This window comes from Canis lupus, chromosome 31 (assembly GCF_011100685.1).
Source record: "Canis lupus familiaris isolate Mischka breed German Shepherd chromosome 31, alternate assembly UU_Cfam_GSD_1.0, whole genome shotgun sequence".
Classification (NCBI taxonomy): Eukaryota; Metazoa; Chordata; class Mammalia; order Carnivora; family Canidae; genus Canis; species Canis lupus.
In genome coordinates, this window is record NC_049252.1 from 15,108,898 (window position 1) to 15,134,073 (window position 25,176).

The 25,176-nt window shown below is 34.6% G+C and overlaps 1 protein-coding gene across 1 annotated transcript in view; it reads right to left on the minus strand.

The window, feature by feature from the left end:
- TMPRSS15 (transmembrane serine protease 15) overlaps nt 1–25,176 on the minus strand; it is a 118,053-nt gene that overhangs the window by 59,527 nt on the left and 33,350 nt on the right. Inside the window, exons 8-13 of the mRNA XM_038581118.1 lie at nt 25,063–25,169; nt 18,272–18,412; nt 17,204–17,353; nt 7,545–7,650; nt 7,113–7,263; nt 4,085–4,220 (exon numbers count right to left, since the gene is read on the minus strand). Coding sequence (XP_038437046.1) covers nt 4,085–4,220; nt 7,113–7,263; nt 7,545–7,650; nt 17,204–17,353; nt 18,272–18,412; nt 25,063–25,169 — 791 coding nt within the window. The remainder of the gene's footprint in view (nt 1–4,084; nt 4,221–7,112; nt 7,264–7,544; nt 7,651–17,203; nt 17,354–18,271; nt 18,413–25,062; nt 25,170–25,176) is intronic.

Below are 25,176 nucleotides of genomic sequence, written 5' to 3' on the forward strand. Positions count from 1 at the left end.
ATGCTTAAGCCTCTGACGTTCATGAGATATGTGTCAATGTGAAGTGAGAAAGAGAAGAGCCCAGCTCCCACTTACAGTAGGAGGGTTCAAATTAAAGATGTTTGTGGTAAAATAATAGGTGTGCCTTGAGGAATAATGCCTTTCATTGATGCTTGAATGTTGTTAAAATCAGTGATTATTTTTCATCATCATAGTAATAGATAAGTCCTACACAATTACAGATAACATCTTAAAAATTCAAGTTGTATAAAATGGAAAATCCCATAAAAATTTTGTGTTCAGTTTATCAAAATTTATGTTCCATTCACAGGTTCCAGTGACCAGCCATGATACTAATATTTATCTTAAATTTATGACAATGAAGTTCAAATTTTCATTCCTTATAGTCTATTTTATTTGTAATGAATAGCAATCTAGCCAACAAATAGGCTATTAGTTTTCAACATAAAAAGGTGAAAACAAAACAGAATAGATGAAAACACACTGATACAGGAGCAAATGAGTGCAGTTAATATGGAATTTGCTAGAGAATTAAATATTAAGTCACACTAATGATATGAAGGGCAAGCAGCTCTGCAAGAATGCAGCCCCCATATAATTATAAGACAAGTAGACAGGTGCCAATTCATTTCTATATGAAGAATTAAATGAATGTCCTGTCTGTGAAACTTGCCAAATTAACTTTGATTTTGTCTTTGGAAATGGAAAATGGCCCAAATAATGGCCAAGTATATCAAAATTGTAGAAATAAAAAGTGACTATTAGAATAGCCAGAACTAGAGCTTGTATCTTTTCTCTTAAATAGTTTTAACAGCTACAGAAATAAGTTAAGGGCCTGTAGTGTGGATTCCTTTTTGTATATACTTATTCTATTCAGTAGGTGTATTATCATCAATCACCCAAATTCTGTTGCAAATTAACATAATATTTGTGTAATGGAATGGTTGCTTTTGAAAAGTGTTCACAATACAATTTCCACATTTAAATGATTTATGTTGAAGTCATAGGGCAACAACTGTAGAGCTAATTCAGCAACAGGTGATCGAAGTCACAAAATGAAGAATCCCTGTAGGTATGAAAACTGAACTGAACATTTCCCCAAACTGGGCACGATGTAGATCCCTAGGAACAAGGGAGGAATTTTGCTAGTCAGCTACTGATCTGGGATTATTTTCTTGTTTAAATGCCCTGTAAGAGCCAAAGAAAGGCTATTAGCCAGTCAGCCATGGTTTCCTTTTATTTCTGCTTAAACAAATCAGTGATCTGGAACCAGAAAAGCTCTGCTCACATAAGAATTTCACTGAACCAATTGCAAATGGCATTAGAATGAAATTGTTCAGAATGCATTTGATGGTAATTAACATTTTATGCTGTGCTAAATATTACCCTGAAGTGAACCATTTGGAAACTGGAACAAATATACTTTGGGCAAATTCTAAAGTTTATATTTTAAAATCAGATAGATTATTCTACCGTTATAATTTCCTTGTTAAAATATGCAGGAATATCATGTTACCTTGACATTGAAGTGCTATTCTTTTCTTTTTCTGACTAAAATATTAATATGAGAAATTATATTAAAGTTTTATTTGTATGTTTGACATTATGTACAGAAGTTATCTCACATTTTTTTAAGATTTTATTTTATTTATTCATGAGAGACAGAGAGAGAGAAGAGAGAGAGAGAGAGGCAGAGACACAGACAGAGGGAGAAGCAGGCTCTATGCAGGAAGACTGACATGGGACTCGATCCCAGGTCTCCAGGATCACGCCCTGGGCTGAAGGCGGCACTAAACCACTGAGCCACCTGGGCTGCCCTCACATTTTCTATTTCAGATAATGATGAGATTGTTATTAAAAAAAGTAAAGCCTATGAAACTATTCCTTTTACTAGAAAAATTTCTTCTTGACCACCTATTGATAAATAGAGGAACACACTGGCAGAAAGGATTAAGAAAATTATTTTAAATGACTGAAATGTCAAATAGCAAGATGTTTCTAATATTTGTTATCCATAGGAATTATTTGTCAAACTAGTAGTGACTTTAATAATTAGAATGTTCATTTTTTTTTGCATGAGAATGTTTTGTATAATAGACAGGTAAGGTATGGGGCATTCATACAAAATAAAGTGAAGCAATTACTTTTAAACATTGTCAGGTGGCCCAAATTATTGCATTGATGTTGAGTTCCACTCCAGTTCTGGTATTAATATTTTGTTTGACAAAAATGTTTGTGTTGCCAAAAGAAAATTGTAGCCAACATGAGAGAATGAGAGAGAGAGAGAGAGAGAGAGAGAGAGGAGGAAGATTTAGTTCATATCTAATATTATTAATCATCTATTTGTGTGATGTTAGGAAACAGTCAGACACTGGTGAAGCAAAGGTAAATGACACTCAGAGTTTGGTGTCATGAAACTCACTTCTTGCCACAATTTTGTGACCAATATATATGAGAAGGCATGCTACGTTTCTGCTTTTGTTTAAATTTTATGAGTGTCCTGTCTCTTTAATGTTTCTTTAAAGCTTTCTCCAGTTCACACTTTATTCTCCAAAGTCTATCATTTACTTTCTCATTTATTACTTTTAGGGGCACAAAATTATATATTGTCTTAAGTATTTATTTACATGGATTAAATTTTTTTCCATGCATTGGTATTGACATATTATATTTATTATGCAGTGCTTATTATATAGTAGCTATTTATAAAAGTTGAATGAATGTTTGGAATACTGAGGAATTTATGTATAGCCCATACAAGCATCCAAACATGCTAATGCAAAAGATGGTTAAGTGTAAACTAGCCTTTTGATAGAATGTAACTGCACATTCAATATGGTGGCAGGGAACCAGTATGGCAATGTAATTACTATCCTCATCTTAACGACAATTCACTTGTTATGTGTTCTCAAACACCAGTCATTTATCTGTAGACCTTTTCAATTGTTAAAACTTCTCATCTGAAATGTCTGCTTTCTTTTTTTTTTTTTTTTTGACTTAAAGATTGAGAGCAGAAAAATATATAGTTTTAGAAGTAAAGTCAAATTTGGATATGTTCTCCAAGTTGATTTGCTGATGTGATGGGAAGAGTTTCAAGTGCACTTGGAAGGAAATGAAAAAAAGGAAAAAGTGCTGTGTTTGTGGGCTCAGAGCCATAGCAGAACAAAAACATCCATGAGGTCTGACATAAGCAAAGTTGTAGAACTAGATCAGTTTCCAACTGCCATAATCCAAAGATAGAAGGGATTTTTTAATATCAAAACTATAATGCAGTGAAGACTCCCAGTAGAGGAAAAATACATGTTTGATATAATTTATCATTATATGGGTTTTTTTTTCCTGTCAAATACCATAGTCAGAAAGTGATATGAAGTTATTGTCTCCTTTGACAGGATAAGATGGGTAGTAATGCCCCTTTTTCCTCTGAAATGTCAGTTTCCAATTTGGATTAAGAGCACAGGTGGATACAGACTCTGTTTTGTTCTTCTGTGTTAAAAGACTCCACAGGACATTGGAAATCCTTGTCACTGCTCAACTATAACACATTAGTGGCTCCATGAAGGGAGCACATTGTAGGGTCTTACAAAGGCACCATTTTAGGATAAAAACTTTTTGTGTGGTCTTGGTCTGTATAGAAAAAGTCTAAGCCCAATAATTATTATTAAATTATTCTGGAAATAGACTGGGTGGATTTCAAGCTTAACCAAACTCCTCTGGAGATCTTAACATTTTTCTTTAAGAAGACAATGAGAATCTTAAGGCTCCTTCCCAAAAGACTATCTGCCATGCTACATGGCCAATACAGCATTAGTTCGTATACTAATGGAAACAAAATGGAAGTTAGCATCTTCATTATTTTAAAAATAAAAATATACTAAAATTATTATAAATATGATGCATAACAAAGTACTGAGTGATTTCCTTGTAAGTGTGTGTATAACATGTAATATTTTGCTAACTTCCATTTTACTTATATTTTGGAGTCCTTTTTTGTGAAAAAATGTTAGGCTGAGATAATTTAAAGAGCCAAAGGAAGATCTACTTGAAAATATTAATGATTTAAATACATGTTATAGTTACTTACTAGGAAGTTCTGGTGGAGGAGTTGGGACCAAAGTTGGTTCTGGATAAAGACTCACATTGCAAATTCCATATGTTAGGCTAATGTCATCCAATGCTATATCACTCAGGATCTGGTTTTTAAAAGCATTAAAAGCAACCTGCAATTCAGAGAAGGATATGAAGTCATTCCACTCTAATCTTCTGGGACTTGATTCTTCTTCTGGCTCAATATTTGCTGGAAAATCAGAATTGCCAACTCCAAATATAAGAGGGCCAGTTTCTGTAGAGTGAAATATTGATAGATCAGGCTTTTTATAATCCTTCTCCCTACTTATGTGTTCATACTAATCTAAATTCTCACCAGTGTCTTCCTTCTGAGTCCTTCCTTCCTTCCTTTCTTGTGGCAACCAATGTTGCCACAGTTTCCTGTGTCTCTGTCTCTCATGATTTGTCATACTCTACTGTGTTCTGTCATGGATCCACATTTTCTGGCAGGGGACAGCAAACTTCTCACAGAATCCTCCCTTCAATAATATTAGAAATCCAGGTAGCTGTCTGCCTTCTTACAGCATATGAGCCCTAAAGAGAATTCACACCAACTAGATAATTTAAATGAGAAAAGAAAGGGATAAGAGAAGATAGAAGTAAATATGATCATTCAGGGCCATCTAGTACTAGTCATAGTTCACCCAGGAAGCTGGTGTGAGATACTGTGTGTGGGTAATGCCCAGATGACACAGACCCAGACATGGAAGAAAGTTTCAGTGGTCAGATGAAACTTACTAGGTTTTTAAAGACAGTAGCTACTTTAGCTAAACTTTCCTGGGTCCTCTCTTGTGTAGGAAAGACATAAACAGAATACCCATGATATATTAATTACTATGCGAGGCACATTGTATATATTATCTCATTCAATTTTTTCAACACTATTGTACAGTCATACATCATTCACTCTGTTCATTCATTTCACCTTCTCCATGCTAGACACAATTCCAAATAAGGATTATTTTCTCTCTTTCATGTACGGGTAAGCTGAATTTCAAAGAGACTAAAGTGACAAGATTTCACGACGAAGTGGCAAAGCCAAGGTGCAAATATTTGTGGAACTCGATGCTCTCAATCTGCCTGATAAGCTAACTTTGAGAAAGTGGATCCAGTTATTAAAAAAAAAAAAAATGCTCCATGAATTGAGGCATATTGGCCACTGCAATATAGTAGTTCCCCCTCATCTGAAGTTTCACTGTCTGGTCCTCGTGGTCAGCTGGACTTTGAAGCAGATGATCCTTCTGTATGTCAGAAGGTCAGCAGCAGCCTAAGGCCATGTCACAATGCCTAGATAATTTACCTCTTTTCATCTTACCATGTAGGCATTTTGTCATTCCACATCATCATAAGAAGGGTGAGTACAATAAGATATTTTGAGAGACCAGATTCACATAACTTTTGTCACAGTAATTATTGTAATTGTTCTATTTTCTTATTGTTAATCTCCTACTGAGCCTAACTAATAAATTAAACGTTACCATAAGTAGGTAGGTATCAGAAAAAAAACATAGTATATGTAGGGTTCAATAGTATCTAAGGTATTAATGGGGGTCTTAGGATGTATGACAAGGGGAACTACTGTACTTATTTTCCTGCTCTGCCATTTCTTTGTTCCTCTGATGTTCCATTTTCCTTTATCCTTCCCTGAATTATCAGAGAATGAAGTTAGAGAAGAAAACTTCCTGGGGGGTGGGGGTGGGGGGAGGATAGACTGAGAAAAAAGAAAAGGAAGAAAAAGGGAAGGAAGGAAAGGAAGATGGAAGGAATGTAAATGAGAGTGGTTAATTACTGCCTCCTTCCACAAAGTCACAGAAAAACTAAAGCTGTCACAATAACTATGTCTGTCCAAATATACACCTTCTGAAAGTTATACTCTCTTGTCTGAAATGACCCGATTAAAACATTGTTAATTTGGTCAAACTATTAGCCTGTATTATCTTGTATTTTAATTGCAAACACCCTTAGGAAGAGAACACATTAAGCTGTTATCTGAAAAATTAATTCACCTTAATGTGAAATAAATGATCAAAGACTTCCCAAAGATACAGCTCATGAAATTTGTTTCTAAAGGAAATACATAGATTAAATCAAAGTGGGGCAGGGTGAATGGATATCGATGGGCCTGGATGTTCTAATAGGAAAGGATGATTTCCTAGAAAAGTAAAAGGCAGATCTAGGTGATATTTGTGGAAAACTGGAGGTCCTAGGTAGCTAGGGGACATAGGAAGAGATAGTTGGCATGAGCTAGAAAGTTGCTGAAGAAAGCTGTAATATCCCACAAAATATCTATGGAATTTACAGATCATTATAAGTAGCACTTTAATGTAGTAAATTGTTCCTCATTAAGTGGTTTTAAATAAGTTAGTGAATAAATGAAAATAAGGGCACTCAGAGATTTTTTATTTTTTCAGAGAGAGACAGGGCGAGAGAGAGAGAGAGAGAGAGAGAGAGAGATTGCTCATGAATGCATGCACTGGGGTAGGGGATGGGGAGGGACAGAGGGAGAGAAATTCAAGCAAGCTCCATGCCCAGTGTGAAGCCCAATGCCAGCTCATCTTATGACCCTGAGATAATGACCTGAGCTGAAACAAAGAGTTGGATACTTAACTAACTGAGCCACCAGGGGCCCCAAACTCAGAGATTTTTTTTTATTAAAGACTTTATTTATTCATGAGAGACACAGAGAGAGAGAGAGAGAGAGGCAGAGACACAGGCAGGGAGAGAAGCAGGCTCCATGGAGGGAGTCTGACGTGGGACTCGATCCCGGGACTCCAGGATCATGCCCTGGGCCAGAGTCAGGTGCTAAACCGCTGAGCCACCCAGGGATCCCCAGAGATTGTTTTTTTTTTTTTTTTTTTTTTTTTTTTAAGAGATTGAGAAAGTAGAGAAAATGACTTGGCTATATCCATAAAATATTTTTGTCATCATATTACCTTAACCTATAATTGCATCACCATTTTTAGAACACAAGCACATGGTTATGAATCACAAGGTATTTTGCTAACCTTAAATTCCACTGTTTCATTTAATGTTACTTGTCCATAATTCCAACTTTCTCCATAATTTCCTTCCTTTTGGAAAACTGTCTTCTCCATGTGTTGGTCACTGCTGATATTAATGCTTAATTTATAGACATTTTCACCATACATATAATACCTAGTTTGGAAACAAGCACAAATGATTGGATTTCTACAGTATTAGAATAAATGCAACTTAGGGTTCTTCTAAATCCTTTACTTTCTCTGAAATATTCCCTTTTTGCTTAGTGAGGGAGCTGCTAGTAAAGTTTCCCAGCATTTTGCTACTTTATCAATTAGAAAAATAATGGCAAATCCATGAAAACTTGGGATGTCTTAGTGAAATCAGAGCATGGCAATGTGAGAAAGGGAATGGTATTCATTAAATAAGATAGTATTTAACATGTGTCTATGACATACCAGAAACTGAGGCAGACTGGTTCTAAAGTGGGGTCTAAAGGGAGACTTAAGAGTCCTACTCTTTCTCGTCTTCCTCCTGGTCCAGTTGGGGTGGAAATGTAAAATCCTGTAAAAACAACAAAAATTTTTTTTACTTCACTTAACTGTCAGCAATTTCATTGTGTGAGATATATCATGTTATAAGGAGAAAGGAGTAATTTAAGGTGAAAATATAAGGAATGGAAAGGAAGGTAGATGTGACCCCAGAAGGCGCTGTCTCTGCATAATAAATTATTAGTCAGGAAAACCACCTCTCAATCTGGACCTCCCAATTTATAAAACAAGAGCCTTGAACTGGAACATCACTAAGGGTATATAAAACTCTGACTTTTTATGAGTCCTCATGATTATTTTATCATATTATCATACCCAGATTTCACTTTAATTCCCATTTACTAGATTTTTTTAATCAGTTAAATTCTTTAGAGACAATGAGTACATGAGAGTATTTAGATATGCTGGTGAAGTAAGTCATGATATATGCAAGTATTTAAGCACAAATTTGAAGGCAATGTTAAGAGTTTCAAAGACCATCAGTTTTTTAATCCATTGACTATACTGCATTTTTCTATATAAGAAGTTACCTGATTTTATGATGGTTTTATCTTCCATATTCCTTTGAATGATAACTAATCAGATCACAGAAGAGCAGGAAGTATGCTAATCTACATAAAAGCCTTCTAAAATAGCTCAAGCCACTGCATTAAGTGCTTTCTGGTCTGGAATTCATTATTCCAACCAATGATTTGAGTTATTTGAAGTGTGGGAAGAGTTGCTAGAGTGAGATAATCTTGAACATTTTCTTAGGGAAATTTAATTTTTTTATTCTTAGTTTGCAGCTTATATATTATGACAGAAAGCCAGAATCATGTAACAAAATATGTTATGAAGCAAATGAAATATTGGGTAAATCTGATTTCTAATTTCTAAATCTGATTTCTAATAAATGTAGTTTTTTATGAAATATTGAAATTTAGTGTTTATTTGAAATCAAACATCTTCTCTCATGTTTTCCAACAAAAATTTTTACAGGCAATGCTGTATAGAATTGAAATTCATTCATTTACGACATGTAGAATAAGGATAAGATATGAAGAAAAATACTAATAAAACTTCCAATAGATATATCAGTTTATATTTAGATTAGTGAAGCCAAAAATACCCCTCAGAATGAATATTTTATCAAGGTGAAATCATGGTCAAATACATTAATAAATGTAATAAATATACATTCACTGGATTGAGATTATAAAATGTAAAATGGAAATGAATGCATGTTTAACATTTTATATTAACACATTACTTATACTTTATATAATTCTGTGGCATTTTATGAGTTCTTGTTTTATCTCTATAGTTAGTGCTCAATTATTCAACCTAATAAAAAATGTAGCAGAGATACAGAGAAGACGATCTAGAATCCACCCTTTAAATGCCAAATTCTAAATCCCTTTTGAATTGACCTTAATTTTGTTGATTAGAATATAGTTGGGGAGGAGATAATTAAAATACCACTGAAGACCATGAATAAATAATGAACTAGCTACCCTGTTCAGAAATGTTTCTAGTTAGCAGCAATTATGTAACATAAAAACTTTTGTGCTTTTTATGTTTTGCCGTGTTCATAGTCAATTAGTTATAATTAGAAATATTTTTAATCTATTGTTTACTCATTAAGTAATAATATATGTGGGAATTTTACTCTGATAAAGATATCATGATGCTGTGAATCATTGTTCAGATAAAACATAGTTATGTGGATATAGTACCTTATGAATTTTGCATAAATAAATTTTTAAAAGCTCAATATATTAAATCACATAGAATTACATGTTTTGGAATAGAAAATAAAATAACATAATAATAAGTAATATAAAATAAAAATTAAAAATAATATATTAACTATTTCTGGGATATCAGTTAAATTCTTAAATTAGAAAATGAAGGAAATTCTTCATAAAATTATGTATTTTAAAAATAGAGTATTGTATGCATAAAAATTTTCTTAGTCTATGTTGATTGTCCTTAAATTTCATTTACATTTGCCTGTGGGGGTCACTTGACCTCTGATATCTGTCAGATATAGCAGGAATCATTGTGTTCAAGGCAGCCCATTCCATTTCAGCACAACTAAAAACTTTTTTTTTTTTAAAGTTATTATGTGCTTATCTTTTCTATTTTTTCTCCTGGGCACATTAAGGATAAATAAGTTTATGCTAACTCTACAAATATTTAAAGACTACTATTTTGCCTTTTCTAAGACTTCTCAAGATTATCCATCCTTTTGGCCCTCAATAATTTAATATGGCACAATTTCAGCTGCTTATTCATTTCAGAAGCTCTCATTTAGTTGTACATCCAGTTGATTCCACTCAGAGTATGGAAACCAGAAGTTCACACAATATTTCTTTTTTTTTTCTTTTTTTATTAAAGACTTTATTTATTTATTCATGATAGTCACACAGAAAGAGACAGAAAGGCAGAGACACAGGCAGAAGGAGAAGCAGGCTCCATGCTGGGAGCCCGACGTGGGATTCGATTCCGGGTCCCCAGGATCACGCCCCGGGCCAAAGGCAGGCGCCAAACCACTGCGCCACCCAGGGATCCCCTCACACAATATTTCTATTGAAGTATCTTACCAAGTGGACAAGTAGGGACATCCTAACACTTGGGACTATGATTTAAGTCATATTGTCATTGACACTATTTTCCAGTGTGTCTCATTATAGTTCTCTCTCCATGAGAATTCATCTCCTACATCCTAGCTCAATAATGCCTCTTTCTGCACAATCTAATTTGTCCCTTATTAAACATCTTTTATCATCTCTTTTTTTCCTACTAAGCAAACATAAGTTTACTATGATGTTTGAGGCTTCTGTACTATGTAGACTTCAATGTCATTTTCTAGCCATAGTTCTTATAATTCATCTATTTACATATAGCACTTCTACAATATTCGATTATTTTAATTTGCTCAACACCCAGGAAATTTATGAGTCTTTTTATTTTTTTCTCTCTGTCACTCTACTTCTCCTTACAATTGTACCTGTCAAAATCCTACTAATTTTTTGAGGTCATTAAATCAACCTGCCATCTCCTTTAGAAAGCTCCTCTTGCTGCTCCCAACTATATGGAACCACTCCTTTTGAATTTTCTGATGTCACCTATTCTGCTATATTGTGTATTACATTCATGGTCACATGTGACTTAAAACTGCTAGACTTTGGGAAAAGAGCAACACTTAGTTCAGTTTTGAATTCTCAATATGGATTAGCTGAATGTTGCTTAATTTTATTCCTGTTACCAATTTGACTGGCTTTTTAATTTAATTTTATTAAAGTAATGCACAAAAGGAATGATTAAAGAGATATTTTTCATAACCACATGGGAATTTCTATGGTCAAATGACAATTTCTTTTAAAATCTTACAAATTTCTTTATTTTTTTTAAGATTTTATTTATTTATTAGAGAGAGAGAGATGGAAAGCATGAGTATGGAGGGGCAGAGGGATGAACAGACTCTCTGATGAGCAGAGAGCCTGACTCTGGGCTCCATCCCAGGACCCTGGGATCATGACCTGAGCCCAAGGCAGATGCTTAACTGACTGAGCCACTCAGGTGCCCATAAAATCGTGCAGGTTTCTTAAAATGTTTTTGAGAATTGGAATGAACCTCAGAGTCAGCCTAAAACCCAAAGGATTGAATATATTTTGTTAATTTAAGCATACAGTGAACCTTTCTTGAGCCTTAGGTTTTTCTTACAACTTCTTTCTATCTCTTTTTCTGCTTATTTCTCCATGAACCAAACCTATGCTTTCACACCTAACACTTCAATTAAGAAGAAAAAGTGTTGGATATGCACTGATGTGATGTAGAGATAGCAGCAACTGGAGAGGCAGCAGAACTTTGTGGAAGCTTGGAGATCCCTCTTAAGATGAAAACAAACTGATATAAAATATTTTGTGAGTGGGATGCCTGGGTGACTCCTCTATTGAACATCTGCCTTTGGCTCAGGGCGTGATCCTGGCCTGGGCATCAAGTCCCATATCAGGCTCCTCACAGGGAGCCTGCTTCTCCTTCTGCCTATGTCTCTGCCTCTCTCCCTCTGTGTCTCTCATGGGTAAGTAAATAAAATCGTTTTAAAAAATCATTTTGTGGGTAGTGAATACCTATGTAAAATTAACTGAACCTAGGAGATAAATATTGAAAGTTGTAGATTAGAGAATAGTTCAAATTCAAGTCTATCAACATTAGAAAGTAATATTTTCTAAAATTCAACATCACAAGAAAGATAAGGAAGTAAAGACAATATTACTTTGAAAACACTAAAATCATACTTATTTTAGAAAAAAAAGTACCTATGCTAAATGAAATGCAGATATCTAAAGGGCTATATACTTTTGAAAATGTAGTAATGTAACTATTTTTCTCCCTAGCCTACCACCTAAAACATTACCACAGCCAATTTTTGTTTGTTGAATGCTTTTGCATCATGAAAAGAACATAGTTATAATGCCTAACATTTATATAGCACTTGTGTCATGTGCCAAGCATTTTCTTATTTATTTATTTATTTATTTATTTATTTATTTATTTATTTACACAGTAACCAAATTAATGTTCAAAACATGCCTCTGAGGTCAAGTCCTGATTATCATCAACCCACTTCCCAGATGAGGGAACTAAGGCAGAGAGAAAACAGGACACTTGCCTAAATGGCAGTGCTGATTTAAACCTAGCTGACTTCAGTCTCAATTTTAATGGTCTTTACTACTTCACTATGCTAACCCCTAGGCATTAGAAACAATTATGATTTCATTGAGAAAGGCCAACAAAGAAACACTTTCTTTGGGCTGTCTAGCCCTTTGGTGACCCCTCTATTTCTGAAGTTTTCATATGTTACTGACCTCATTCTTTCTGAATGTTCTGAACAAATGAGCCACTTCTGAGCACCCCAAGATGCTGCCCTGTATCAGTGCTGCCATCTCTACTGGGTCCCTTTGCTTCTAAGAGGTACAGAGAAACTCTAAGCATTGACAGTGCACAGATTTAGGGGGCCATTGCTCTATCAGGAGAGAGTTCTAAAGAAGGAGCCAAAAAGTTAAGGGGCTTAGATGTTCTTCCCTAAAGCAATGTTAATTCAAAGTTTATCTGTTTCATTTAGACTTTTCTGTCATTTAAAGTGAAGGCAAAGAACAAAAATCCCCTGCATGGATAAGAGGAACAGCAGGAGAGATTTAATTCTCTTCCATTTCAGAGGTAGGATGTTCTGACACATAAAAAAGCAGGTTGGAAGAAAAATGCCTCTGGGGGTGGGGAGAGATGTCTGGTAGATTATGAAATCAGTGGTATGAGAGTTGGAGAGAACCTATTAAATCCTATCATCCGTTCTCATTACACCACTGCCCCTGGTGGGCTCTGAACTGCTCTGACTTGTCTCATTTTAAATAACTCCAGCTACAGGACTTTCTCCAGAGACTCCATTTCCGACCCAACTATTTAAAACCTCCACCTGACATTCAACCTGCTTCACTTTGGTCATTTTCATCTTATTTCTTTAGTTATTTAATCTGTTGGCAAGCTGAAACCATTTTCCTCCTGTAATGTACTTATATCCTTCAAATATCAGTGGAATTATTTTATCTCTTATTATGATGACATAAAAGTAGAAAAATGATCATTTGAACATCAAAGACTTCAACTACATAAAAGGTATCTGTCATAGTCAATAGATATAAATGCTTTCTGTACTTTGCTCTAACTACTCTTGTCCAAGTGTGGTAGAGACTTTTTTTTTTTATTACAATAAAGACAAAAAAGTGGTCAATTTATTTGACCATTTTTAGGCCAGGGTTCTTCAGAGGGCTGGGGTGATTATCACATTGGGATTGGTCTGTAGCTGTGCAGATTATAAAGTTATCCATAGAGGATCAGACTCTGGCAAGTCACTAATTCAAAGAGGATTAACTATGTATGGTAGTAGGGATGTCATAATTTTCATACTAAACATGTTTGGTCTATTGGGATTGGCCATCTACACAGAACACATTTTTGTTCATAGCTCCACACTGCTAACTAATTTAGCAGAATCCTGTTACTTTTCCTTTCAGATTATTTCCAGAATCTGACCTCTTCTCACTGCATCTGTTCCCACTGATCTAACAGTCCTATGGCCTCCTCTCTGGTTAGAGTAATAACTCTCCACTGGTCTTCCTGACAATGCCCTTGCCTTTCCATAAACTGTTCAACCAGCCAGTTTGAACCCTACCACTTTTACGCTCAAGAATCCAATAGCTCTTCATTTCATTGAGGAGAAAGCCAAAGCCATAGAAGACCCATTATTATCTGACCTCTACTAGCCCTGTTTAGTCCACATCAGCCATGCTGGCCTCCTGGCTTTTCTTCAAACAAGTCAGGCATACTCCCTTTAAAGCCTTTGTTCTGCTCATTCCCTCCATCTAGAATAATCTATACGGCTTATTCTTTCATTTCTGTAAAGTTTTGGTTTGAAAGTCACTTCTCAATGGGACCCCACCTAATCATGCTGTTTTAATCTGCAACAGCACCTCAGCTCACTTGCCCTCCCCGCTGCCTTACCAAGCTCTATGTATTTTCTCGGAGCGCTCATTCATATTTAGCATGCCTACAAGTTGTAATTACTTGTCATACATATTGCTTAGTTCTAGTTTATAAATTTTTTTCACTCCAAAATATGTGTTTCACGATTGCAGGAAATCTGGTTTATTTTTGTTCAAAGATATATTCTGAGTACCTTAAATAGGGACTGGGGCTTAAAACAAAAATACTTCTTGAATAAAGAAGTGGAAGAATTAATCAGCTGGGGCTTCTGCTGATGACTGAGGAAATAGATTATAAATAGATCAAAAGTAATCACTTTTTATTAAGCAATATTTTGATCAAGTTGAAGTAGTATGCTGAATCAAATTTTGTTATTCCAGGGAGGCTGTTGTCTAAAGGAACAGGATTAGACAGATAAATTTTTGCCCCCCAAAAATGAACTCTTTAATGTCCTCCTAGCAATGTCATTCACAATTGACATTTAATCTGCTATTTACTTTTCAGGTTATAAAAATGAAACTCTGTAATAGAAGTGGCCATTGATAATAAATTACAATGCACATTTGCTCAGGTTATTTTTATGTTATAAGCAACTTCATGCAGTCAATAACTCACTCAATCAGAAATTACCTATTGAGTCAAAGTTGTAGACATTCATTCATATAAATTAAAACATAATTTTGTGTGTTCATTAGATTCAGGCACTAAAAATGGGCTAAGAACTTAAAGATGAAAAAGAGCAGTTTCTTTTTTTTTTTGAAAAGAAACAAATAAGTAAGAAAATATAACACCACATGGCAGGAAAAACAAAAGAGGTGTTTATAATGTTTAATGGAAAAGGAAATTTTAACTCACAAGTTCTAGATAGACTTTACAGAAGCGGTGATGTGAGATCTGTGTGCTCAATGCCTAGAGCCATGTCTGGTTAAAGTAAGATTGTAATGTATGTTGTTTGAATTGAACCATATTTTCATCAGTAATCTATTGACAAGTTATATTGTAGGATGGATTTTTGTCCAAGAAAATTATCTAAATGTAGAAATTTCTGGGCAGCCCTGGTGGCTCAGCGGTTTAGCACTGCCTTCAGCCCAGGGCCTGATCCTGAAGACACGGGATCAAGGCCCATGTCAGGCTCCCTGCATGGAGCCTGCTTCTCCCTCTGCCTGTGTCTCTGCCTCTCTCTCTCTCTCTCTCTGTCTCTCATGAATAAACAAAATCTTTAAAAAAAAAAAAAAAAAAAAAAAGAAATTTCTATTCTGTCCTTTTTGTAATATTCTTTATTTTATAAGATCTACATTACTTCTAGATTTGTAAACTCTCTGTTCAGTGATTAATTTGGTATTATAAATACATGCTTCCAAGGTTTTCATAGGTGGTCTTCCTGCTATGATTTCTTTATCTCCTGATAAGTCCCTAGAACTTCTGTTCTTCTTCATCAACTATTATTGTCTCCAATATTATTTTTCTGCCTGAAAGCTAATTCTAATATTCACATGAAAAGCTATTTACAGGGGCACCTGGGTGGCTCCGTGTCCGCCTTTGGCTCAGGTTGTGATCCCGGAGTCCCGGGGTCGAGTCCCACATTAGGCTCCCTGTGAGGAGCCTGCTTCTCCCTCTGTCTATGTCTCTGCCTCTCTCTCTGTTTCTCTCATGAATAAATAGAAATAAAAATAAATCTTAAAAAAAAAAGCTATTTACAAACCTCATGACCATGCATTAGAATCAACTGTTCCATAGTCCTTTTGCTATGGACTGATGGCTGTCTTTCCACAATTTATCTGTTGAAAGTCTAATCCCCATATGGTGGTGCTTGGAGGTAGGGCCTTTGAGAGATAATTAGGTCATGAAACCCTCATGATGGGATTAGGGACCTTATGAGAAGATATAGGAAAGAGTGCTCTATCTCTCTGTCTCTCTTTGACTCTCTCTCTCTCTCTCTCTCCCTCTCTCTCTGTGAGGATACAGTGAGAAGGCAGGTGTCTATGAAGGCGGAAAAGAGCTCTCACCAGAACCTGACCATGCTGGCATCCTGACCACAGCCTCGAGAACTGTGAGAAATAAATTATTGTTTAAATTAAACGGTCTGTGGTTTTCTGTCATAGAGGCTTAAACAGACTAAGATAGCTCCTCAGAAGAAGTAAATCTATTTTTTTTAAATTTTTATTTATTTATGATAGTCACAGAGAGAGAGAGGCGCAGAGACACAGGCAGAGGGAGAAGCAGGCTCCATGCACTGGGAACCCGATGTGGGATTCGATCCCGGGTCTCCAGGATCGTGCCCTGGGCCAAAGGCAGGCGCCAAACCGCTGCGCCACCCAGGGATCCCAGAAGAAGTAAATCTATTATCTTTATTCCAAGGTAGCATAATCTTGTATATTGGGAATTCTAAGAAAGTCTTTAGAAACTGTTAGAGTTAATAAACAAGTTGCAGGGTACAAGACCAATATACAAAAATCAATTGTATTTCTCTACAACAGCAATAAATAATCAGAAAATGAAATCAAGGCAAAGTAGACCAAAGTTCAGAAAAGTTAATCGCCTCCTACAATCCAATTAGGAAACAGTAAGTGGCAGATCTAGGGCAACAACCCAAGTGTTTTTGTCTGTAAAGGACTCAGTACTTTTCAATGTTTCATGAATATATAGGGTAAAAAAAATTTTTTTAATTACTCACTTTAACTTGCCTATTTATTTACCATTTTCATTTAAATGCATTTATTAGCCTATTTTTTCTTTTCTTTTTTTTTTTAAAGATTTTATTTATTTATTCTGAGAGACACACAGAGCGAGCGAGCGAGAGAGAGACAGCCAGCCAGCCAGAGGGGAAGCAGGCTCCATGCAGGGAGCCTGATGTGGGACTCGATCCCTGGACTCCATGATCACACCCTGGGCCGAAGGCAGGCACCAAACAGCTGAGCCCCTGTTTTTTCTTTTAAAAAGAAACTTTGAAAAAACTGTCTTGAATATAATACTGTTCACATTAAACTAGAGAAACCACATACCACCTTCTTTTTGATTTTTGAATTATATATGAATTATACCTGAATCATTGTGAAAAGTATGGTCAAAATTTGGTCCAGTGAAAGGAGGAAAGGTGCTTCCCTGAATCCTTTCCCATTCATTATCATCATTTAGATCCTGGACCCAGAAACAAAAGCCGTCTTCAAAACTACAGTTAATTTTCTCATAATCTGTGAATTAAAAAAAGAAAACACACTTCAAATTTAGTCCATAGTGTGACCAATTGTAATCAATTGCATTGAAAATCTAGTCTTATACAGTATTATACATTTATTTTTTAATTTAATTTTATTTAAATTCAATTAATATATAGTGTGCTATTAGTTTCAGTGGTAGAATTTAGTGATTATATAATAACTAGTGATCATTCCATTACATGTCTCCTTAATGCCAATCATTCAGTTATGCCACCCCTCCCACCCCCTCTCCTCCAGCAATCTTCACTTTGTTTCCTATGGTTAAGAGTGTCTTATGGCTTGTCTCCCTCTCTGATTTCATCTTGTTTTATTCTTTCCTCCCTTCCTCTATGCAACTCTATATACTTATAATTAAGTGTCAGGCACACAGTCTTTTTTTAAAATTCATTGTAATTTTGTTTCATTCCACTTAGTTAAAAAAACAATGAAAACAGCTTTTTATTGCCAACTGTCTTAAATTTACGTGCTTCCTATTCCCTAGTAGGGCTTTAGCAAAAACAAGCTCCTTGTTCTTATTGTATTGCATCTTACCTCTGTTGGTTTACCCACATAAACTTCGTTTCATATTTTTCTCTCCTCTTTTTACTAAATTTAATACTTGGGTCAAAATTAAGTTGATGTGGAATATTCTCAGAATTACTTTTATGCATAAACTTTGTAATTTTTGTCAAATCGGTTGGGGTTTTTTTGAAGAACATGAACTATTTTCTAATTTCCCAATTTTTTCAATTATTAAATAAAGAGAGTTATACATGAGAGACTCATTAAAGAACTTGCATATGAAACAAATTATGACCTTGTTCTAAAATGTTAGGTTTTGATACTTTTAACATTCCATTACAATATTAAAGCATCTGAAGATTCAAAGGCTAAAGAATAAACAGTACTTACTGTTAAGCTCTGTGCTGTTAAATGCAGTGTATGTTGCATTAAATCCAATATAGTCATTTTCATCAGATTCTATAAGAAAGGTGGCAGTAACTTGGTTGGAAAAGATCCTAATTGTGTCAGGATTGGTTTCCCAGAGAGACGCTACAAAAAAAAAAAAAAAAAAAAAAGAATGACTATCATATGTACATATCTATCCATTTATCCATCTATCAGTTAATCTATCCATCTGTCCACCTATTATTAATTTATTGTTTTATCAGTTGATCTATCAATTTTATACCACTCATTAATAAAAGCATTAGTCATGATTAATTTTTACTTGAAATGCCTCTTCTAAGCATTAGAAAACCTCAAATTATTATGCATATTTATAGTTTGAAAAAACTATTTTTATTTTTAATTATGAGCTATACAACACTATATACACTTATAAAAAGATGTATTCCTTTATTGAGAAAATTCCTGTAAGAAACACACAAGTTAAGCAGTTATAAAACTAAAATTTTGGCTCTATCAGGTATTTCTCATGAATAATGGCTAAAACTGATCACAATACTAGGAACCAGAATACTTCTTTGCTTGTTTACCCATATAACTGTAGGACCTTAAAATAATACTAGGTGACTGAAAGACTGTTTCTACAGAATCTTATAATGATTTTATCATTTTTTTCTATCTTGAATCTAAGCCAAATAAGAGGTATTTTCCCAGATTTTTGATTCTCTAGGGTTAGCATAGTGCTTGGCATGTGAAGTACTTTTATGAGGATTTACAAATTATTGTTATATGAAATTTGCTTTTACAAAAATTTATAATTTAGCAATACATTCTCAGGGGGGTGATATTGTCTCCAAGGGGGGTAAAAATTGGTTGTTAAGAGCCAAACTACCTTAATTTTTTAAAAGATTTTTTATTATTCATGAGAGATACAGAGAGAGTGGTAGAGACACAGGCAGAAGGAGAAGCAGGATCCTCACGGGGAGTCCGATGTGTGACTTTATCCCCTGACCCGAGATCATGCCCTGAGCCAAAGGCAGATGCTCAACCGCTGAGCCACCCAGGTGTCCCAAATTACCTTAATTTTTAAATATATAAAGCCCAGATATATATACAATACATAACAGATGGCCAGGATATCAGGTCACCTAAAATTTTATGAGGAGAGCAATTATGAAAGAAAAGGGCTGAAAAGCTTTCTTAGTGGGGATGATAAGAAAAAAAAAAGGTAAGAAATAATGATTTAGTATTTTAGTTTGACAATCTGAACTGGGTATCATATTCGGGTTATGAAAATTACCACATTCACAGGTGGGAAACAAAGCACCACTGTTATTGTATTCCCCAAAAGGATAGTTTTATGAACTATTGAAAATTCTGTGCTTATCATACAGAAATTAGCAAAAAAAAGGTCATATATGCATGATAATTTCAATAGAATGTAACAGAACATGAATAAGTGTGGATTCACATCTTGCTCTTTCCCAAAAAATGTTGTGTTGTTGTATTGTTTTTTCAGTATTTTCTTGTGAAGAGCCACATTGGTTATTTAGACTCTTCTCACCGGCGTACTACCTTATGCTTCTCATATTGAAAACCTTGGTAGTCAATCAGTATTTAGTCACTTAACGTGTGTGAATATTCTAAAAACTTTGCTTTAAAATGTATCTTCTTTCTTTCTTTCTTTCTTTCTTTCTTTCTTTCTTTCTTTCTTTCTTTCTTTCTTTCTTATAGCAATGGATTTTTTTGAGACAGTGGTTTCCGGTTGGATTTAAATGTGGCTACTGGTTCAGTGGCACCCTTGATGGTTGTAATGTGGTCCCCATGTTGTCTAATGTTATTGCACTAGTCTACAGGTGCAGAGGTTTCTATTCTGAGGTCCATTAACATGGCTACACATAACAGACAAATATAAACTTCTGGAAATGTAGAATATTTGTGTCTGTAGATACTTTGTAAAGCTTTCATCAGATTTTAACAAATCCTTGACTAGAAAGTGTCCCAGAACCATAGTAACAGTGGAAGGCATGTATCTTAATGCATTTGGGAAGGCAGGAAAGGGTAGTGATTAAGAACAGAGACTCCAGAGTCAGCATGAGATTTAATCCTGGCATGTGTTACTAAACTTCTATGTTCTTCAGTTTCCTCTGTTGTTATATAATAATATTTCCCATAAACATTTGTAATAAAGACTAAATAAGTAATATGATACAGTGACTGGTGCATAGTAAATGCTCAGTGAATATAGCTATTGTTTTTCCATTTCTCCTTCTGGGTTGTAAGCCCTGAAAACAGATTATATGATGCTTTCTGTGCCTCTGTCCCTGTGTCTGAATATAGGAAAATTTCAGTCAATATTTGGATGCATGAATTACAGTCTGAGTAAATACAGTAATAAGTCAGCCTCCATTAAAGAGTCAGGTTTTGAGTTGAAAAACAGAACAACCACCTAATAATTAAGGTGATTTTTTAATAGATAAGATAATGACTTTTTAGAGAATATTTCCTTAAGAAAATCCAGTCTACTATTAAAAACTCAACACTTCTATAGATATTAATTTGCATAAACTTGCCAAGTAGTCACACTTAAACGTGGATTGATTCAGCATTTGTCTTCTAACCGTAAAGCCAGTTAATAGGTTTTATGAAAGAGGAAAGCATGATTAAAATGCAGGGACATGGGGATCCCCTGGGTGGCTCAGCGGTTTCGCGCCTGCCATTGGCCCGGGGTCGTGATCCTGGAGTCCCGGGATCGAGTCCCACGTCAGGCTTCCAGCATGGAGCCTGCTTCTTCCTCTGCCTGTGTCTCTGCCTCTCTCTCTCTCTCTCTCTCTCTCTATGTCTATCATAATTAAATAAAAATAAATCTTTAAAAAAAATGCAGGGACATTTTAAAGGACAATGGGCAAGAATGACAGACTTTTTAGAGTATGATTCAACAGATCTAGCTTAAAACTATTTATTTTAACTAACTTATAAGAGTAGGAATTTTGCCACCAGAGTTTTATCTTTGTGTGTTGTATAGGATTTCTAATATATTCAACACATTTTATTAAGCGCTCACTGAATTTGGTATGGTGCTAAGTGCTGATGGCATGGAGAAGAAATAGCCAGGTTCCCCTATTAGAAAAGTTTGGACTGATGCATTATTTTAAAAACAAACAAACAAACAAACAAAAAACCCCTACCCCATTCTTATGAAAGAAATGCCATGGGAATACTGAAGAAGTAATTCCTAATTTTCCCAAACACCATAATTGGAGAATCTTCAAGAGGCTCTAGGAAGGTGAATACCTTAAGCTAATGCTTGTTTCCATAGTGATAAATACTTCTAAGTTATGCAAAAGGATTTTAATAAAAGCACAAGGTTTATAAAAATGCTTTACCTTGAAAAATAGTTGCATCTATTATTTAATGCCATATTCACAATATGATAACTTTTGTTGTAGGATAAGTTGACAACTGAGGAAGATTCACTGTGTTCTGTATCTTTGGCTATATCTAAACACACTTCTGTGTGCTTCAGTTGTAAAAGCATGCCTTTAAAATGTTAGGCTACCATATTAGGGATATGTTGTTAGCAGTCCTTTGGGAATGGAGTGACAGCTAAGCACTGGATATAAAGAATGGCATGACAACTATATACTCAGGAACATATTTTCTGGGATTGACAATTCAAAATCAGTTCCAGGGTGCTCACCCAGGCTATTTTTGTTGTCTTTCCTTGAGAATGCATTAAAAATGTCTACGTATTTTTCTGAACAAAAAAATAAATGAACATACTTACATTTTCCACCACCTCCAGACCCAATATTGATAGATTAGTACAACTGAACTGAATATTATACCTTCATCACTGAAACTTAAATAAATATTTTTGAACAAATTCTCCTGTTATTCTATTCTGATTAACCTCAATTCACTAATTATTTGGAGAAGATACTCTTGCATTCTATATCATTTTTCTTTATGTGATGATCATCCTACTCTGACACTTTCTACCAGTTGAAGAAGTTTTGCATCCCTATATGTAAAAATGATGGAAAATTCCTTTAGAATTTGTTTATATTGACTTACCTCTAATCAGTTATGTAATTATTTTATGGTGCTGGATACTTTAATTTTCTTATTAATTTCTCTAGATAATCTTAATTTTCCTAATTTAATTAAAGTGATCTATATATTTTCAATGTAATAAAATAACAACCATATTTGAAATATATTCTGAATTGGAATTTATTAGAAGTAAACATTTTATATATCTCTCAAAGGAGCTTGCTAAAATATTTAGAAAAAGATGGGACCATGAATCAAGAATTAAAGTATTGGCATTATTACAAAATAAAATAGCTTTAGGGCAGCCCTGGTGGCTCAGCTGTTTAGCGCCACCTTCAGCCCAGGGTATGACCCTGGAGACCCAGGATCAAGTCCCACGCCGGGCTCCCTGCATGGAGCCTGCTTCTCCCTCTGCCTGTGTCTCTGCCTCTCTCTCTCTGTGTCTCGTGAATAAATAAATAAAATCTTAAAAAATTAAAAAAATAGAATCTTTAAAAAATAAAATAAAAATAAAATAGCTTTAGAGTTGAGCAATGCTATTGATCTTCATGTATTACATGCTATAATACCGTGATATGTAAATCTGTTAGTCTAAATTTAAATCAACAAATACTGAGTTTTTAATATATCAGGCACTGTGCTAGATGCTGGAGGTAAGATATTTGTTGCCTTCTTAAAAAAAGGTATTATTTTTTATTTTAAAATGTAATTTTAATAGCCAATGTCATTTCTCCTATATTTTCAAGTTATGATTATAATATTTAATTTTCAAAACTTTAAAATGGATTTATATTTCAAAAAGACCTTAAAATTTAAACAACTACCTATTTGTTATAATTTAAATACACTGTCATAGATTTTTGTCTATTTGGATATTTAATTTCTGTATTGATTTTTTATGATAGTCATTTGTACATTATTCACATCAGTATGCCTGGTGATTCTAAGATTTATTTATGAATTACTGATAATCTAAGCATATGAAAATGAGTTAGAATAGCATTTAGGCAAATCATGGTATTTGAGGAATAAAGGAACATGAGGGTAACTTACATCTGTCACTTTTAGACAACTTGCCTCTATGAATTTTGTTTTCATCATCTATAGAAGAAAAATTATAATAGCACCTACATAATATGGTTTGAGGGAGCATTTATTGAGTTAACTTAAAGTGTTGAGAATACTATTTTGCATATTGCAAGTCATTAGCATATGCTTAAATTTACTATTAATATCACATTAGCCCTTGGAGAAATTTATATTACTTGGCTTATTTGTTTATTAATGTAAATATTTAATTTATTACAATTTTAAGGAACTTGACTTATAATCACAGAAATAAGCAGATTATCAAATGGCTGGCTCATTTGGTTTAGCCAAATGTGACTTACTATGAATTCATCTATTTTATGTATATTCACTATTATATTTGTACTTGGAGCTTTTAAAACACATTGAGTAATTGCATTGTATTTGAAGTCAGAGAGTTTTAAGTTTCATTTCTGCGTCTAACACTAACTAGCTCCATGGACTTGTGGTCATTTAACCTCTTAGACCTCATTTTCCTCTCCTGTAGTGCCTACTTTGCAGGTTTATTGAAAATACTAAGAATAGCCACACAAAACACTCAGTATAGTCAATGTTACACAATACTACTCAAAACAAAGTACCTATCTTATGCTTAAATATTTCTCAAATTGATTAATTAATGAAAAACACTTATTAGATAGGATTCACTTTTCATTATTCAGGAGCACAATCTGAGAGCCAAAATAGTTTTTAAAGAATGCAGCTATTACATAAACTTGAGAAACAGGTGTCACTTGCAACTTTATGTCAGCTCTACACTTGACTCTCTCTCCAAAATGGAAGGAAAACTAGTTATTCCCTGGACTCCATTTTTATATCCTCTTCTTCATCCTTATTTTATTTCCTCTTGGAACTCCACTCCTACTTTTGTGGGTATCAGAATGGTAGGTCCATGGATTTTGAGACCAGACAAATAATGTGAAGTGGGCACATGTGTATTAGTTCATTCCCTGACTTCTTAGCTTTCATCAGTGTCCACGTACATAATGACAAAATGGTTATAGAAGAGCCATACCACCTACACCTACCATTTTCTGAGTCTACATCCTGGGCTAGTCATTGTTTTACCCATTTTATTTGGAGTAGTCCTGCAAGAGACTATTAGATTGCAAAATGAAAGTAGAAGACATTCTGTGAGTCAAGAAAAGTGGTTTTCAGGGTTTGTCTGAATTTTGCTTAATGGGGAGTAACAAAGAAAGCATGGTAACCCAAGACATAATTCTATTTCTTTGGAAAACTCAACATGATTTAATGAAAAAAATTTTTAAGATTTTATTATTTATTCATGAGAGACACAGAGAGAGAGGCAGAGACATAGGCACAGGGAGAAGCAGGCTCCATGCAGGGAGCCCGACGTGGGACTCGATCCCGGGTCTCCAGGATCACGCCCTGGGCTGAAGGCGGCTCTAAACTGCTGAGCCACCCGGGCTGCCCTCCACATGATTTTAAAAACCTAAGTAGAAGAGGATAATGTGAAATTGTAACCATTTATTACTAAGATTATTAATTTTATGAGAACCAGGTTTGCTTTTTCCTTTCAGTAACTTAAAGTTCAAGTCCATAGTTTAAAATCAAACTGAACACACATTGCTTTAAAGAGTTTACCACATATTTTCATTTTTGATAATTGTATATTTGTTTTAACTTACCTCTTAAAATCTTGCTTGCACCCACACCTTCATAAATATTTAATACATCTGTATAAAATGTATTAAAATAATCGAAGCTCAGTTTAATGGAGAGTCCTGGATTTACACTAAATT